Raw genomic sequence first — 16,890 nt, 5'->3', positions numbered from 1 at the left:
AATACAGGCACCTCTCTAATACAGACACCTCTCTAATACAGACACCTCTCTCTAATACAGACACATCTCTAATACAGACACCTTTCTCTAATACAGACATCTCTCTAATACAGACATCTCTCTAATACAGACATCTCTCTAATACAGACATCTCTCTAATACAGACATCTCTCTAATACAGACATCTCTCTAATACAGACATCTCTCTAATACAGACATCCCTCTCTGATACCAACACCTCTCTCTAATGAAACAAACTTCAATCTTAAAGCGTCTAACCTGGTGAGCATCATTCTGTACATTAACAGTCTCGAGGTCATTCCCAACTGGTTTCTGAGCCTCCAGCTGCTGTATCGCTCGTTCAATCCAGTCAACAATCTCTTGTAAGTCCAGGAACAATTGGCGCCATTCCGTCGCCCCACCATCCAGTTTATCGCCAACATCAACTGACCGCGCATTCAAGCTATTCCAACGATCGTTCATATCATCCAGTTTAGATTGCAGTGCAGTGAGCACCTCGCCTGGGGCGAGATCGGCCATAACCACGTGACCATTTTCATTGAGAGAGGCGAATGTCTCTTGATGTGAATTAATATCACCTTCCAAAGCCTAGAATTGATTGCAGAATAGAATATATTTTACCTAGAGCGGGAATAGAGTGTAATTTACCGCAGAAATTGGTGTTTATGAAGTTTCAAGCCGGAAATCTAATCACTGGTTCGCAATTGTGCATTTCTGTATCGCTATCAAAGCGAAAACTATTGAATAACTTTAAAAAGTTCAATTTTTCTTCTAAATACGCATTCTGCAATCTTTTGACAGCTCATCATACACATCTGACAGCTGTGAAATGGCCATTTTGAGGCTTAAAGTATACACAAGGTTATTAATTCAGACGATTCGTTTTTGCCGTGTGCAAGCTTCAAATCTTTTGTGCAAGACATATTTTGTTGAGTATTTATAAAGCTTTTTTCTCACCAAATTTGAAGCCAAGAAGTATTGAGAATTGCGGCCGAAGTCTTATCAATTTAGTCAAAAAAGTCTTATCAATTTAGTTCAAAACTAGTCACAAAATTTATTCTCTGATGTAGCCCTGTAAGTTTACATTGGAAACTTGATAATATAGTGGAGTATATAACATCAAATGTGGTATAACAACTGCCTAAATGATGCTAAGTTGTTTGAAGACGCTGCCACGCTGCTCCCTGGTCATAGTAGAGTATATAGTTAAATTTAAGGGGTTTATTCATAATTATTTCTAAGGACATCATGGATCTACAAGAGTACCTTCAATTCGTCCTTTAGCGAGCTCAGATCTGGTTGTTCCTCTGTAGCGGCCGCGTCTACGGCGCTATCCAGCTCTGCGATCTTAGACTCAGCCGAAGTGAGCCACGTTAGCGCTGATATCATGTTTTCATGGAATTGCACAAGACGGGTCAGCATTTCTTGTAATTTATCCTTTCTCTCATCACAACTGAAATAAAATAGTTATGTTTGTGGTCAATATTACAGTAGAATTTACAGCAATTGAGATTATCTTTGGGTCCCAGCTACCACAAATGTAATTATACTAGAAATCTTCGAACACTTAAACCTTTTATCTGCTCTCTATCTAAGACCCTGAATTTATGAACGCTGTCTTAGATTTGAAATTCAAAGTTTTCTATACAATTGTAATCAACATTGGTGGGTTAGGGTAAATCAATTATGATTTTTAGCACTTCACTCGATGTCGGTAAATTGTAGAGGTTTAAAAGGTCTTAATTTCGAGTGGTATTATACACAGTTCAAATTATCAAGCCAGAAACAGTTGATGGAAAAATGAGTCAACTATAAGTCCTCCGGCAGGAATCGAACCTACGCTTTTGCGATGCCGGTGCAATGCTCTTGCTACTCGGTTACTGAACCAACACTGATGGTCAAATGCACGTCTTGCTCTTGGGAACTTACCGTGAGGAAAGCTTGTTATAGCGTTGAGTATCGCGATGTGAGGTTAACCTGATGTCGCTTGGATTATGTTCAGGGAATTCTCGTATCAATTCTTCACCCAGATCGTTCAATCTATCCACCCGAGGACGCCAGCTTTCTACCTCCTCACGGAAGCTCTGGGGAATGCAAAAGAGAACTCCGTTTATACTGGATAGCTCTATCAGTTCTAAACTGTTCTTCCTAGAGGTCCAGTAAGGATCATCTCTTATTGATCCAGTGTTACTACAGGAGGAAACCTAAACTAAACTAACTTTATTTATACTGGATAGCTCTATCAGTTCTAAACTGTTCTTCCTAGAGATCCAGTAAGGATCATCTCTTATTGATCCAGTGTTACTACAGGAGGAAACCAACTCACTTTATGTTCTTGGAGAAGATCTTCAAGTTCAGCAACAGTATTCCCAGTGGTTCGTTCTGCGTTATTCAATCTCTCCTCAGCTTTAGCAAGCCATGCTTCTAGCTCGTTCTTAATCTGTTCATATTGCCTCCAAAGATCCCACATCAAATTAATCCTGTTCAACCAGTCGTTCGACTGTTGCTGGACGTTATGCCAGTGTTCCTTGAGGGACTGGATCTGGTGACGTAATATGTTCTTATGCGACTCGTTCTCAGTCTCTTCCTCCAGCTTGAAGCTCATCTCCGAAATATCATTGAGAAGATATTGTTTTCCACGGAGTTCATCCTCAACAGACTTAAGAAACAGAACATATTATAACATAATATTTATAGTACGTGCGCGTTGATTGGTCAAAAGGCGTGTTTCTATAACTGTATAAAAACGCGGGAATTTTTCCCGCCGAAATTGACAAGCGAAGTAATGTAATGAGAATTTGTAATTGAATCGAATTATAATATTTGTAAAAAATCTTTTTATAAAAGAAATAGAAAACATTTCTCCTGTGTTTCTATACAGTTATAATGTGAGCCTAAGATTTGAATAATTTTGTCGTATATTTCGATCAAGTAAGCCGAGATTTAGTGTTTATATTAATGTTACCAAACTTATCATTAACCCATAGTAGTTACTTAAACAACTAATTACTTATCAACACGTTATAATGCACCTGTTTTTGTTTGTTCGTTAGTCTCTGCATTTCATCAACATTTCCCAACATAATTCTTTGATTTTTGATAACATCTTCAACCAGAGACAGCCAGTCGTGCAATTCGGAGACTGCCTTGTCGAATTTCGGCCATGGTGTCGTTTTCTCGTCTGTAACAAAGCAAAGTTAACAAAACTATCTGTCAGTGTTTCTTGTTAACCCATTAGCTTGCAATGCACCCAGATGTGACCTACTTTAGTATTTTACTCTGTCTAATGTCAGATGATTTTACTCATCAGTGGAAGAGTACTGTCAGTTAATAAGTTAACAAAACTATCTGTCAGTGTCTTTTGTTAACCCATTAGCTTGCAATGCACCCAGATGTGACCTACTTTAGTATTTTACTCTGTCTAATGACAGATGATTTTACTCATCAGTGAAAGAGTTAACAAAACGATCCGTCACTATTTGTAGGCAAAGCAATCACATAAAAATCTCCATACCATCATCGGCTTGTGTGATCAATATATCTGGCGTCGAGCAGACAGCTTGTACTCCAGAAATGTTTATAGGCTGTTCAATAATCATTCTAGGTTGATCAATGTATCGAGAAATCGTTCCCCAGTCGGCATTCATCTTTCGCCATTTTTCATGCGTGTTGCTTGGAATGGCGGTTGTGGACAGAATGCTTTCTTCTTGATACTTTTCGTAAGTGTTATTGACTTGATCGTAAACTGGTCGTCTTGAGCCAAGATTTCGTTTAATATCCTGAAAAAACAATACATTTATGTTGTTTATCGTATTGCAAAGCGATTGGAGTAAAGAAATCTATAAATATTACTAGTTTTCTTTTTAAAATCTCAATTTAAACGGCCGTTAATCACCCAAAGAGACCGCTCAAAGTTTTGGCGGGAAAATTTTTATTTCAAGTTTTCCTGTGCAAAACTCAAAAATATTGTGTTTTTTATCATTTTGTAGCCAAAAACATTTCATAGCCAACAATTTTTATCTATTTTCCTTCTCTGTTCTTGGAAGAATTGCCGTTTATCGGTTCGGGGAAGATGAAAGGCTTTTGTAAACAAAGCCTTTCGTCAACTTTTGAGTTTACCTCGAGATTATCGTCCGGAGTTTTGCCAAGGCTGGTCTGGGTGTCGAGGAGATCTCTCGAGGTTGACGTCCAGATGTAAAGTTCCTCGAGGTTTTCTAAGAACTTCTTTAGATCAGCGAGTTTATCGTCAATACTTTTCCGTCTTCTCGGCACTGCGAGTTTGATGCGTTGCCAGTGAGATTCAACAGCTTCCATCCGTCGTTTGACATCCTCTTGTGAGGGTTGCGATAGGATTGGCTTCGTTTGAAGACGTTGCCCTGTCTTGCGAATTGAACGAACTGTTTCTTCCTTACCAATCATTTCATCTTCAAGATCCTGAGAAAGATTGAGTCGGTTTCTAAAGTCAAGTCTAGACTGACATTATTTATACTGGATAACTCTATCAGTTCTAAACTGTTCTTCCTAGAGACCCAGTAAGGATCATCTCTTATTGATCCAGTGTTACTACAGGAGGAAACCTAAACCAAACTAACTTTATTTATACTGGATAGCTCTATCAGTTCTAAACTGTTCTTCCTAGAGGTCCAGTAAGGATCATCTCTTATTGATCCAGTGTTACTACAGGAGGAAACCTAAACTAAACTAACTTTATTTATACTGGATAGTTCTATCAGTTCTAAACTGTTCTTCCTAGAGGTCCAGTAAGGATCATCTCTTATTGATCCAGTGTTACTACAGGAGGAAACCTAAACTAAACTAACTTCATTTATACTGGATAACTCTATCAGTTCAAACCTTGACTTTCTCTAGTTGATGTTTCAAACCATCTTCATCAGCAGGTGATGGATCTCGTTGAGCTAAGGTCACCTCAACCTCGTTCATCCATTGTGTCAAATCTCGACACTCGTCAGCAAACTCCTCGTACTCCATATCTTCCTCGTGGAACCTGAAAAACGAATTTAAAACAAAATTTAAGAACTTGTTTTTAAAGACATGTTATCACTGAATGTGCCCAGCCTGTTGAGAAGTTATTAATGGCATTTTTAAACTAGCTTCAAGTTCTCGACTCGATCCGGTTGCATCAAGCCCGTTTAGCTTAAACGGTGAATAAGTCAAAATGAAATAACACTCTTACATCTCTCTTGAATGAGTCAACTTGAATATTATGCACTGAATATGTAGTTGTAAACAGTATCTTTGTATTAAGGTTAAAAACATTTAGTTCGCTTGTTGAATAAAACGATAGATTCGCTTTTTATTTTCAACTTATCCACCGTTTAAGCTAAACAGGCTTGATACAACCGGCCCCAGATGTGCTAAACTTTTTCCCAAAAACTTGATACGGTTTCAAAAGGCCAACTATTTGTCAACAAATCGAAAATGAGTAAAATGACATCTTTGATAGGATGAAACCATAGTTTCAACTGTAGCTGAGAGCTTTCCTGCAAGTCTTTTAGGAGATATATTGAATCTCAGGAGACGTTGGGGATAAAAATATTATTGTGGATATAATCTCATTTCATTTTTTACCGTTCTCTGCGGTCAGCGACTTCAGTACAGATTATCTTCCATCGTCTGTTCAACGCATCGAGTTTGTCTCTGAGTATTTCCGCTTCTACAACACTTGAGTTTTTAATAATTTCATCACCGGTTGTATTAACAGCTGTTACGGTGCTCTGATGATCTGCTATGGCTTGTTCTAACGGCTGCAAAAAAGAAAATACATATATTTAAAAAGCCGCGAGGTATTAAGTTGAGAATGAAAAATTTATAATCGGATTTATTCGGATTTATTTGTATTTTTGGCTCGCGTGGGACAACCAGGGTAAAAACATGTTTGCGTTTTGGGATTGCTGTCAGTTAAATAAGATTGATGAGAGATGATCCTTACTGGACCTCTAGGAAGAACAGTTTAGAACTGATAGAGTTATCCAGTATAAATAAAGTTAGTTTAGTTTAGGTTTCCTTCTGTAATAACACTGGATCAATAAGAGATGATCCTTACTGGATCTCTAGGAAGAACAGTTTAGAACTGATAGAGTTATCCAGTATAAATAAAGTTAGTTTAGTTTAGGTTTCCTCCGGTAGTAACACTGGATCAATAAGAGATGACCCTTACTGGACCTCTAACAGTTTCGGCTGATGAAGTTGTAATGTTGTAATACAATATTGATTAAGTAACTTGTTCATTGATTAATGCGCTGAAGACCGCGAGCTTCACTAAAAATTTACTATGTAAACAAAAGACCATATGCCATTAGCAAGACGTTTTTATCACCTTAAAGCTCAAATAACAAAGTTCATCATCAATTCGCAACCTTTGTCAATACAGCATGAGGCAGCAATTATTTTGATATGTATTAGGTAACAGTGGGATATTTATCGTGGGTTAATGGGCTCAATTGAAATGACCCCAGATAAAATGTTAATGTCTGGTACACTGTCGAGTCTCTAGTATAAAAATTATTCAGTTTAGTTTAGGTTTCCTCCTGTAGTAACACTGGATCAATAAGAGATGATCCTTACTGGACCTCTAGGAAGAACAGTTTAGAACTGATAGAGCTATCCAGTATAAATAAAGTTAGTTTAGTTTAGGTTCCTCCTGTAGTAACACTGGATCAATAAGAGATGATCCTTACTGGACCTCTAGGAAGAACAGTTTAGAACTGATAGAGCTATCCAGTATAAATAAAGTTAGTTTAGTTTAGGTTTCCTCCTGTAGTAACACTGAATCAATAAGAGATGATCCTTACTGGACCTCTAGGAAGAACAGTTTAGAACTGATAGAACTATTTAATACAGATATTTCAAAAGACACATATATCCCCCGAAGCTAAAAAGTTTCAAATTAATAAAATCGTCTTCTAATCCCCAATTAGTTAAAGAATTAACAATCGCATCGCTAGACAGGTTTACCCAAACATTTTCATTCAAAACTTGATACATTTCTCGCTGTATGTGTCAAAGAACGCTACGAAACTATGGTTCGATACAAGTGATATATGTCTATCCAATATCGAGTCAAAAAACCTGATATTTTAACAGAAATTTGCCACGAAAATTGGCTTAATCTAAAGCTTTATTAGGTTACATGTTAAGATAACGATAGCGCGCTTTTTTATTGTATTTGAGCAACAAATTGCCTTCAAATGAATGTTGAAACTGTAGTATTTTTAAACTGTCTGGGTTATTTTAATAGCGAGTGAAGCATGCAATATCGATATAAATGATAGCAAATATTTGTATATATCACATAGTTACATTAATCCAGTGTTGATGATCAAAAGTAACCACGCTACAAATATCGTGTGTTTTCATTCGACAGTCTATATCAATCGCTTAGCACTTACCTTCAGGTGCGAATGAAATAGGCTTGTCTTCGATAGTAAATTTGAAACGATGAAAAGCGCTGGTGATTGCTCGTTTAACGTTTTAATGCAATATGATATATAAAAACATTTTGACCGCAGTTCGCTGGAATATCGCTTATTCTCGTGTCAAATTACTTGATCTGACGGCGGTATTTTAAGATTGATATATGCAATAATATAAGGGCTACATCCTGATTATAGATTGCTGAAGAAATTGCTAAATTCATGTTTTAAAGCTGCCGCGAATGTCTCATAAAAGTCCGTAGGCTTTGGACAAAACCCAAACTAGATCGTTGAGGAAAGATGCTAACCGCATATTTGGCGTAATATTTTTAATTTTTTACATACTTGCTAAAAAAACCAATTCAAACCGTACGAATCAATTCATAATACTTGAGAGCCTTCCTGCGATAAATTTATTTGCATTTGAAGGTAAATTTTAAGATATTTTAATGCTTTAAAGTCTTGTTAATCTTTGAATTGACCATGAAAAACGTTTCAATTGCGAATGCAAGGGTAATTTTACATTTTTGCCTCGTATACAACAATATATAAGCGTTCGTCGTTTAGTTTTACCTAAACTTGTTCAAAAATCATTTATTCATAACGAGGCGTGCAAGTTTTAATATTCTATCTAAATTTGCTTTCGATTCTGCGACAGACTCTTGTGAATATGACAGTTGATAAACAAGAGCAGACTTCACTTTCCAGTTGTTTTTTTTTGAAATTCATCTTAATTGCAGAAGAAAATTTAGCGAATTGTGAAGGTTTGATGGAAAGAAAAGAAAGGATCTTTGTACAGCTATATCATTTTAACATTTAGCTGAAAATTTCGCTAGCGAAAATGCTCGCCAAATTCATCAGGAAATATTCTTGTGTATATACGGGTTATTTATTTCAATATTTTGCCACGATTTCAAATACAAACAGAAGAGATAATCATGCAGTTGGAAACATTATTTCGCATTCAGAATAAAGCATTTTCATGTTTATATATAGGCTCCTAAATGTATTCGGCGTGAAGCCGAAGGTAGAGTCGTATACAAAGCAAATAAACCAGTTATATAAACATTGCCACTGGGCAGGTTTCCGCGAGAGATAGAACACTTTGCATTCCTTGAAACAAACTTATTTCCGCGATAAACAGCCTTTTCACCAGAGGGCAATCTTAGAAACGACTGAATTATCAGAAATGTTTCCGTTACAAAGTTAATTTCCCAGTTCGCCTGAAGCTGAAAGCGTTTATATGCAGATAAAAAATCAATGCAGAGATAAGAACACGTATTCCCCCTCGGCTTGAGATTAGGTATATATAAATTGTAGCCTGCAGTATATAAATTGAAGCGAAGCCCCGTCAACTTTTGAGAACACGATTATACTTCGTTATTAGGCCTAAATTCTGTAGCAAAAATAATCGAAAATAAATAAAAATTGATTCCTTACCCCCTGTTGCTGCTTCGCCCGGTCGATGTCCAAATCTCCGGTGGGTAATTTCGTCTCCCGGATAATTTTCTCAGCATTGTTTATCCACAATGTGAGATCTTTGATATCCTTGTGGAACCTCTGCCAAACGGCAACCGCGTTCTCCCAACGACCTTTTCTCGACTTGTATTCGCGATTAAGCTTACTCCAACGAGACTGGACCTTTTGAAAAGATTTTGTAACTGTATCAACGTATTTATCTCGCAAAATATCCCTCAAACGGGACGTTTAATAATCACATCAGTTCATGCCTAAATATGCATTATTTTCACGACATTTTTCAAAACAACAAGAAAGGTTTCTAAATTTTCGACGTGCTGTACGCTTTTCAGAGCGAAGATTGGTCTTTTCAAAATAACTCAGGTGAATAAACAATGAGCTCGTCTGAAGAGTTCTCGGGATCGTTTTAAGCACGATTTGTGAGATAAATCGCAGTGAAATTCGTCAGATTTCGTCAGAATTTCGTCAAGTAATCACCGCTATATCATCAAATGAGATGTTATCGCGAACTAATTGCTATCAAACGGAATATTGTTTCCGTCCAACAACAAATATAGCTCTTTGAGCGTCTTCAAAAATCACGCAGTTTTGCGGTGAGGGCAAGCCTATTGTGTGTTAAATCGCCTGATCGTAGGTGAGGTTACCTTGTCTAGGGCTTGTTCAATCGCCTCAGCCTCTTTGCCTGAGCAGTCTTGCACAGCAATTTCACTACGATCGAAAACTGAATCAACTTCTGGACGAAGCTTGTCGATTGATTCACCAATTTTCTAAAGAAACGCAGACATTCTAGTGTTATTACCAGAGGAAGCCCAAACTAAACTAACTTTATTTATACTGTTCTTCCTAGAGGTCCAGTAAGGATCATCTCTTATTGATCCAGTGTTACTACAGAAGGAAACCTAAACTAAACTAACTTTATTTATACTGGATAACTCTATCAGTTCTAAACTGTTCTTCCTAGAGGTCCAGTAAGGATCATCTCTTATTGATCCAGTGCTACTACAGAAGGAAACCTAAACTAAACTAACTTTATTTATACTGTTCTTCCTAGAGGTCCAGTAAGGATCATCTCTTATTGATCCAGTGTTACTACAGAAGGAAACCTAAACTAAACTAACTTTATTTATACTGGATAACTCTATCAGTTCTAAACTGTTCTTCCTAGAGGTCCAGTAAGGATCATCTCTTATTGATCCAGTGTTACTACAGAAGGAAACCTAAACTAAACTAACTTTATTTATACTGGATAACTCTATCAGTTCTAAACTGTTCTTCCTAGAGGTCCAGTAAGGATCATCTCTTATTGATCCAGTGTTACTAGCAGAAGGAAACCTAAACTAAACTAACTTATTATACTGGATAACTCTATCAGTCTAAACTGTTCTTCCTAGAGGTCCAGTAAGGATCATCTCTTATTGATCCAGTGTTACTACAGGAGGAAACCTAAACTAAACTAACTTTATTTATACTGGATAGCTCTATCAGTTCTAAACTGTTCTTCCTAGAAGTCCAGTAAGGATCATCTCTTATTGATCCAGTGTTACTACAGGAGGAAACCTAAACTAAACTAACTTTATTTATACTGGATAACTCTATCAGTTCTAAACTACAGTCACCTTAATTTTGTCTTCCTGCTTCGAGAAGTCTTCGTAATCTCCTCCGTGCAGTTCAGGTGCCCCCAGATCGTTCTCAATCGCTCTGATCTTCTCAAACACTTGTTTGATTTCATCCACAAATTGCCATCCAGGGGACATGCGCACTTCAGCGTCTTTCTCGTCAGCTTCGAGATGGCGCTCCTTGGGCGGAGTATATTGCCTCCAGGAAACCGTCAAGAGCTTGTGTCGACCCATCATCGCATCATCCGCCTCTGAAATGGCCCGGAAAAAAAACATTAGTTCACATACAACGTTTCCGAAGACCCTAGCAGCAATATGACTATTGAGCGAGCATTTTATCAATTCTGTGAAAAATTGCCTATGGACGGCTTGCGCTTTAGACTAATTTTTGATCGTAGTAACTAGAAGAAAATAATCACCAAAGTCTGGAAAGTGGCGTATTCGACCATGGTCATATTCGCCGGAAGATAACGAAAAAGACCATGGTCATATTCGCCGGAGAATGACGAATACGACCATGGTCATATTCGCCGGAAAATGACGAATACGACCATGGTCGAGTTCGCCGGAAAACGACTAATTCGACCATGGTCGAATTCGCCGGAAAATGACGAATACGAACATGGTCATATTCGCCGGAAAATTACGAATAAGACCATGGTCGAATTCGCCGGAAAATGACGAATACGACCATGGTCGAGTTCGCCGGAAAACGACTAATTCGACCATGGTCGAATTCGCCGGAAAATGACGAATACGACCATGGTCGAATTCGCCGGAAAATGACGAATACGACCATGGTCGAATTCGCCGGAAAATGACGAATACGACCATGGTCGAATTCGCCAGAAAATGACGAATACGACCATGGTCATATTCGCCGGAAAACGTCATCCATTGTATGTCGCTTACCTTTTGGTTCTGCCTTTCCAGTGCATTTGATGTCATCCAAAGTGGATCCTTCGTCTTTGCTTAGAAGAGAATAACAGTTGAAGAGGTACACGTCACCGTTTGTCCGATCTTGCACCGAAACACTACGAAGCTTCCACGAGGGGTCCAGTCCTGTGTTGTCGTGCCATATTCGGAGCTTCTCGACTTCGCCGACAGATGGGACACCGTCGAGGGTGAAAACATCGACCTTTGAAGACAGAAAAATTGCAACATGAACATATGTAGTTTGCAGAGTTTAGCGTCTAGTAGTAGCCTGACTGGTCTAGTACTTACTGCTTTGCAATGTTTTATTCAGTGTTTCTCTTTCAACCTTCCTCAATGTCAGTTGATCATTGCAGTACTGCTAGTCTGACTGAGTGCTGACTGTTGCTACTAATACCAGCCTGACTAGTCTAGTGCTTACTGCTTTGCAATGTTTTATTCAGTGTTTCACTTTCAACTTTCCAAAATTTCAGTTGATCATTGCAGTACTGCTAGTCTGACTGAGTGTTGACTGTTGCTACTAATACTAGCCTGACTAGTCTAGCATTTACTGCTTTGCAATGTTTTATTCAGTGTTTCAATTTCAACCTTTCTCAATGTCAGTTGATCATTGCAGTACTGCTAGTCTGACTGAGTGCTGACTGTTGCTACTAATACTAGCCTGACTAGTCTAGTGCTTACTGCTTTGCAATGTTTTATTCAGTGTTTCACTTTCAACCTTCCTCAATGTCAGTTGATCATTGCAGTACTGCTAGTCTGACTGAGTGTTGACTGTTGTTACTAATACTAGCCTTGACTAGTCTAGTACTTACTGCTTTGCAATGTTTTATTCTCTTTCAACCTTCCTCAATGCCACTTAACCTACTCTAAAGCAATGCAAATCTACACTACCTGCCCAGGTTGAAATTGGACATCATTCGTTTCAGACTTGCGCAGATGAAGTTGGTCTGTTCTTCCCTTTGTTCCAAACAATTTGATGTAAGCATTGGCTCTGGTTCCAGCATCTTTATCATCGCCAGTATACACACATATCTTGTAACCTGGAACAATATCATTGATAAAATTTATTTATACTGGATAGCTCTATCAATTGTAAACTGTTCTTCCTAGAGGTCCAGTAAGGATCATCTCTTATTGATCCAGTGTTACTACAGGAGGAAACCTAAACTAAACTAACTTTATTTATACTGGATAGTTCTATCAGTTCTAAACTGTTCTTCCTAGAGGTCCAGTAAGGATCATCTCTTATTGATCCAGTGTTACTACAGGAGGAAACCTAAACTAAACTAACTTTATTTACTGGATAGCTCTATCAGTTCTAAACTGTTCTTCCTAGAGGTCCAGTGAAGGATCATCTCTTATTGATCCAGTGTTACTACAGGAGGAAACCTAAACTAAACTAACTTTATTTATACTGGATAGCTCTATCAGTTCTAAACTGTTCTTCCTAGAGGTCCAGTAAGGATCATCTCTTTTATCCAGTGTTACTACAGGAGGAAACCTAAACTAAACTAACTTTATTTATACTGGATAGCTCTATCAGTTCTAAACTGTTCTTCCTAGAGGTCCAGTAAGGATCATGTCAAATTTCTGTGCCCACCTTGTGGTTTCTTATAGTGGTCAAAGCGGTTGTCAATCAACTGTAGCTTCTTTCTCATGATGAGCAAATCTTTCTCAGGAACTGTTTCCACTCCACGCTCTTGCAGATCTTCCACTTTCTTCTCAACAATTTCCAAAACTTCTCTATGAAGATCATCGTCATGAAGAACTTTCTAAAAAGAACATGAAATTTGCTCAGATTTTGATCATCATCAATCCGTACTTTAAAACGCCCCTAACTTATAAAGCATTTCTGAAATTGTAGAAAGAATGAACGACTTGCGCTGTAGACTAATTTCTTACATCGACGATAAAAAGGACGTTTTCTGAAAGAGCTTACTAAAATTAGTAAAACTGCCAGGTTTGGCTGGGGTTGTTGTAAATTACGGAAAATACAGCCATGCGAAGTTGACGATTTTTGTATACTTTTGTATTGCGGCCAAAAGTTTGCAACTAATTTAGTTACACATTTCCGCAGGTAATACAAAAGTATACAAAATTTCCCAACTTCGCATGGCTATATTTTCCGTATTTTACAAAATTTTGCAGCCAAACTTTGCATTTGGACTAATTTAAGTAAGATCTTTTAGCTGTGATTTATTTTCCTCTAGTCACTTCCATCAAAATTAGTCTAAAGCGCAAGTCGACCATTAGAAACACACAGGATGTTTACCTTCCCAGATTCTGGTTCAACCTGCCTCAAATGCTTATCCATATATGTGATCCATAATTTTGTGCTGGGAACATTGCTTCTGAATTGGTACCATTGCGGGTTGATCTTGACAACTTTTTTACTGTGAACATCGCAAAGCCTCAGCCATTGTCCAGTTAGCTTTAGAAGATCTTCTCGCGTGTCATCTTGTTTGGCTAAGTCTGGTTCACGATCGATCACCGAACGTCCTTCGATCAAGACTCGGTCAATCTTCGGATTGAGATCGTCAAGATGACGATTGGTGGTCTAGAGAAAATGTCGTATCGATTAAAAACTATCTACACTGGACCATCAGGTTTGAGATATCTTTCTCAGGTAGTTCAAACACAAACCACGACAGCTTATTGTAGAATACTACCTACACTGGACCACCACGTTTGAGATATCTTTCTCAGGTAGTTCAGACACAGACCACGACAGCTTATTGTAGAATACTACCTACACTAGACCATCACGTTTGAGATATCTTTCTCAGGTAGTTCAGACACAAACCACGACAGCTTATTGTAGAATACTACCTACACTATAGAGAAGTTTAACTTGCTTTCCTACCTTAATCTTCTGTTCGACAACAACGTCATGTTTCGCCCGAGGGGTGACAATTATTTCCTCAGTGATTTCTTGAATTGTGCGAATTTCAATAAATATTTCTCGCATCGTTTGTTGTAAGTCGTCTAGAATAACAATGATAATGTACATGGTATGGCATACTACAGTAGGGTACATCGTGGTACTGTAGGGGACAGTATTGTACATTGAAGTACAGTATGATGTATCACGGTACGCAAGAGGCAGTAAGGTGCATCAACATTCAGTATGGTACATCAGCCTACATCATGGCACAGCATAGTACATGATGGGGTAGTATGGTACATCATGGTACATCATCGTACATTATGGAACATTATGGAATATCATGGTACATCACGGTACATCATGGTACATCATGATACATCATGGTATATCATGGTAAATTATGGTACATTATGGTACATCATGGTACAGTATGAAGTAGTAAGGTACTGTAGTCTATAATATAACCCCATATATCCCTCACCTGGCGTTTTCTGTACTTCCTCTTCCTCAGCGCTCCACCACAGATCATCGCTGCTGTCAGGAGCAGCACTCTCCACCATCACCATCTTACTCATAGTCACCTGCTCATCGCGAGGTCTTCCCGCATCAATGATATCTTTCTCTTCTTTACGCGTCTTCAAAGCGTACTCGAGTTCCCTCATCTTAATTTGAATATTATCCCAGCGTCTTTCCAGCAATCGACGATACGGCTCCATGATATGTGTCCCCGCTTTCAAAAAGTCGCCGCTTTGCGATTTCATTTCTTCAAACTTCGGCTGTTTAGTTTCCACGTCCAGTTTGATTCGCTAAAGAAAAGCAATCATCTGTCAGAATCGACATCCAATGTAAATTCTATCAGTTTTAAACTGTTCTTCCTAGAGGTCCAGTAAGGATCATCTCTTATTGATCTAGTGTTACTACAGGAGGAAACCTAAACTAAACTAACTTTATCTATACTGGAAAGCTCTATCAGTTCTAAACTGTTCTTCCTAGAGGTCCAGTAAGGATCATCTCTTATTGATCCAGTGTTACTACAGGAGGAAACCTAAACTAAACTAACTTTATTTATACTGGATAGCTCTATCAGTTCTAAACTGTTCTTCCTAGAGGTCCAGTAAGGATCATCTCTTATTGACCCAGTGTTACTACAGGAGGAAACCTAAACTAAACTAACTTTATTTATACTGGATAGCTCTATCAGTTCTAAACTGTTCTTCCTAGAGGTCCAGTAAGGGTCATCTCTTATTTCCAGTGTTACTACAGGAGGAAACCTAAACTAAACTAACTTTATTTATACTGGATAGCTCTATCAGTTCTAAACTGTTCTTCCTAGAGGTCCAGTAAGGGTCATCTCTTATTGATCCAGTGTTACTACAGGAGGAAACCTAAACTAAACTAACTTTATTTATACTGGATAGCTCTATCAGTTCTAAACTGTTCTTCCTAGAGGTCCAGTAAGGGTCATCTCTTATTGATCCAGTGTTACTACAGGACTTTATTTATACTGGATAGCTTTATCAGTTCTAAACCGTTCTTCCTAGAGATCCAGTAAGGATCATCTCTTATTGATCCAGTGTTATTACAGGAGGAAACCTAAACTAAACTAACTTTATTTATACTGGATAACTCTATCAGTTCTAAACTGTTCTTCCTAGAGGTCCAGTAAGGATCATCTCTTATTGATCCAGTGTTACTACAGGAGGAAAACTAAACTAAACTAACTTTATTTATACTGGATAGCTCTATCAGTTCTAAACTGTTCTTCCTAGAGGTCCAGTAAGGATCATCTCTTATTGATCCAGTGTTACTACAAGAGGAAACCTACCTAAACTAACTTTATTCACACTGGACTATCAGCTAAACATTCTTCTAACAAGCCCAAGATTATCCAAAGCATACTCACATCAAATTCTCTCCTTGCTTCGGTATAATTATTCTGTATTTCATTTTTATTCAACTCTGCCAAAGCTTTGTCGATGCTTTCAACCCAAACATTCAAATCGTCCACCGTTTTCTCAAAGTCCGAAACCTGTTTCTTCTGATGTTGAAGTGTGGTCTGGCGTTTCTCCGCAAGGGAGCTAAGATCCTCCCAAAGTTCGTTAACATGGTTAATACGGTCTTCAAGATTGTCCAATTGGGCAGTCTCGCTGAGATCAACAAGCTCACGGCCTTTCTGTGAGACGCTCTGAACTTCAGCCATTTTGCGAGTGAGTTGATGAATCAGGTTCTGAAGAGATGCAATCGATTTTAGCGTGCAACTTGTTTACAGGGCAGCGTTATCATGTTTACAAACCAGTGGACGATAACACAAGTGTGTTTCCAGAAAAATCGATCATTATTAATTGATGAAACAACGTTTTCTTGTTTTGAAGATGTATAATAAAAAACGCACGACAATGACTAGCTCTGCCATTGAAAAACTTAGCCGAAAATATTTACTATATCACACAGTCAAAAGACTCAATTTTTCACCAAAGTTTTATGAAAAACTAGGCGTCTTTTTCAAGCGGATATTTCTGTT

General features: G+C 38.1%; 1 protein-coding gene across 12 annotated transcripts in view; it reads right to left on the bottom strand.

Moving 5' to 3' along the window:
* LOC114537829 (dystrophin-like) overlaps positions 1-16,890 on the bottom strand; it is a 68,784-nt gene that overhangs the window by 30,978 nt on the left and 20,916 nt on the right. For 6 of the 12 annotated variants that reach the window (XM_028558929.1, XM_028558932.1, XM_028558936.1 and 3 more), the window contains 17 exons: positions 16,273-16,596; positions 14,851-15,175; positions 14,346-14,467; positions 13,755-14,039; positions 13,083-13,254; positions 12,374-12,522; positions 11,462-11,687; positions 10,550-10,800; positions 9,578-9,700; positions 8,895-9,095; positions 5,611-5,786; positions 4,876-5,026; positions 4,141-4,455; positions 3,536-3,800; positions 3,054-3,202; positions 2,348-2,680; positions 1,951-2,105 (listed from right to left, as the gene is read on the bottom strand). In XM_028558929.1, coding sequence (XP_028414730.1) covers positions 1,951-2,105; positions 2,348-2,680; positions 3,054-3,202; positions 3,536-3,800; positions 4,141-4,455; positions 4,876-5,026; positions 5,611-5,786; positions 8,895-9,095; positions 9,578-9,700; positions 10,550-10,800; positions 11,462-11,687; positions 12,374-12,522; positions 13,083-13,254; positions 13,755-14,039; positions 14,346-14,467; positions 14,851-15,175; positions 16,273-16,596 — 3,722 coding nt within the window. Of the gene's footprint in view, positions 1-279; positions 610-1,287; positions 1,475-1,950; positions 2,106-2,347; positions 2,681-3,053; positions 3,203-3,535; positions 3,801-4,140; positions 4,456-4,875; positions 5,027-5,610; positions 5,787-8,894; positions 9,096-9,577; positions 9,701-10,549; positions 10,801-11,461; positions 11,688-12,373; positions 12,523-13,082; positions 13,255-13,754; positions 14,040-14,345; positions 14,468-14,850; positions 15,176-16,272; positions 16,597-16,890 lie in introns of all 12 variants that reach the window. The other 6 variants (XM_028558934.1, XM_028558938.1, XM_028558933.1 and 3 more) reach the window with 2 other exon arrangements.

The sequence above is a fragment of the Dendronephthya gigantea genome, unplaced genomic scaffold (genome assembly GCF_004324835.1).
Source record: "Dendronephthya gigantea isolate DGI-Jeju-01 unplaced genomic scaffold, DenGig_1.0 000165F, whole genome shotgun sequence".
Classification (NCBI taxonomy): Eukaryota; Metazoa; Cnidaria; class Anthozoa; order Malacalcyonacea; family Nephtheidae; genus Dendronephthya; species Dendronephthya gigantea.
This window is presented reverse-complemented; position numbering and strand designations above follow the sequence as displayed.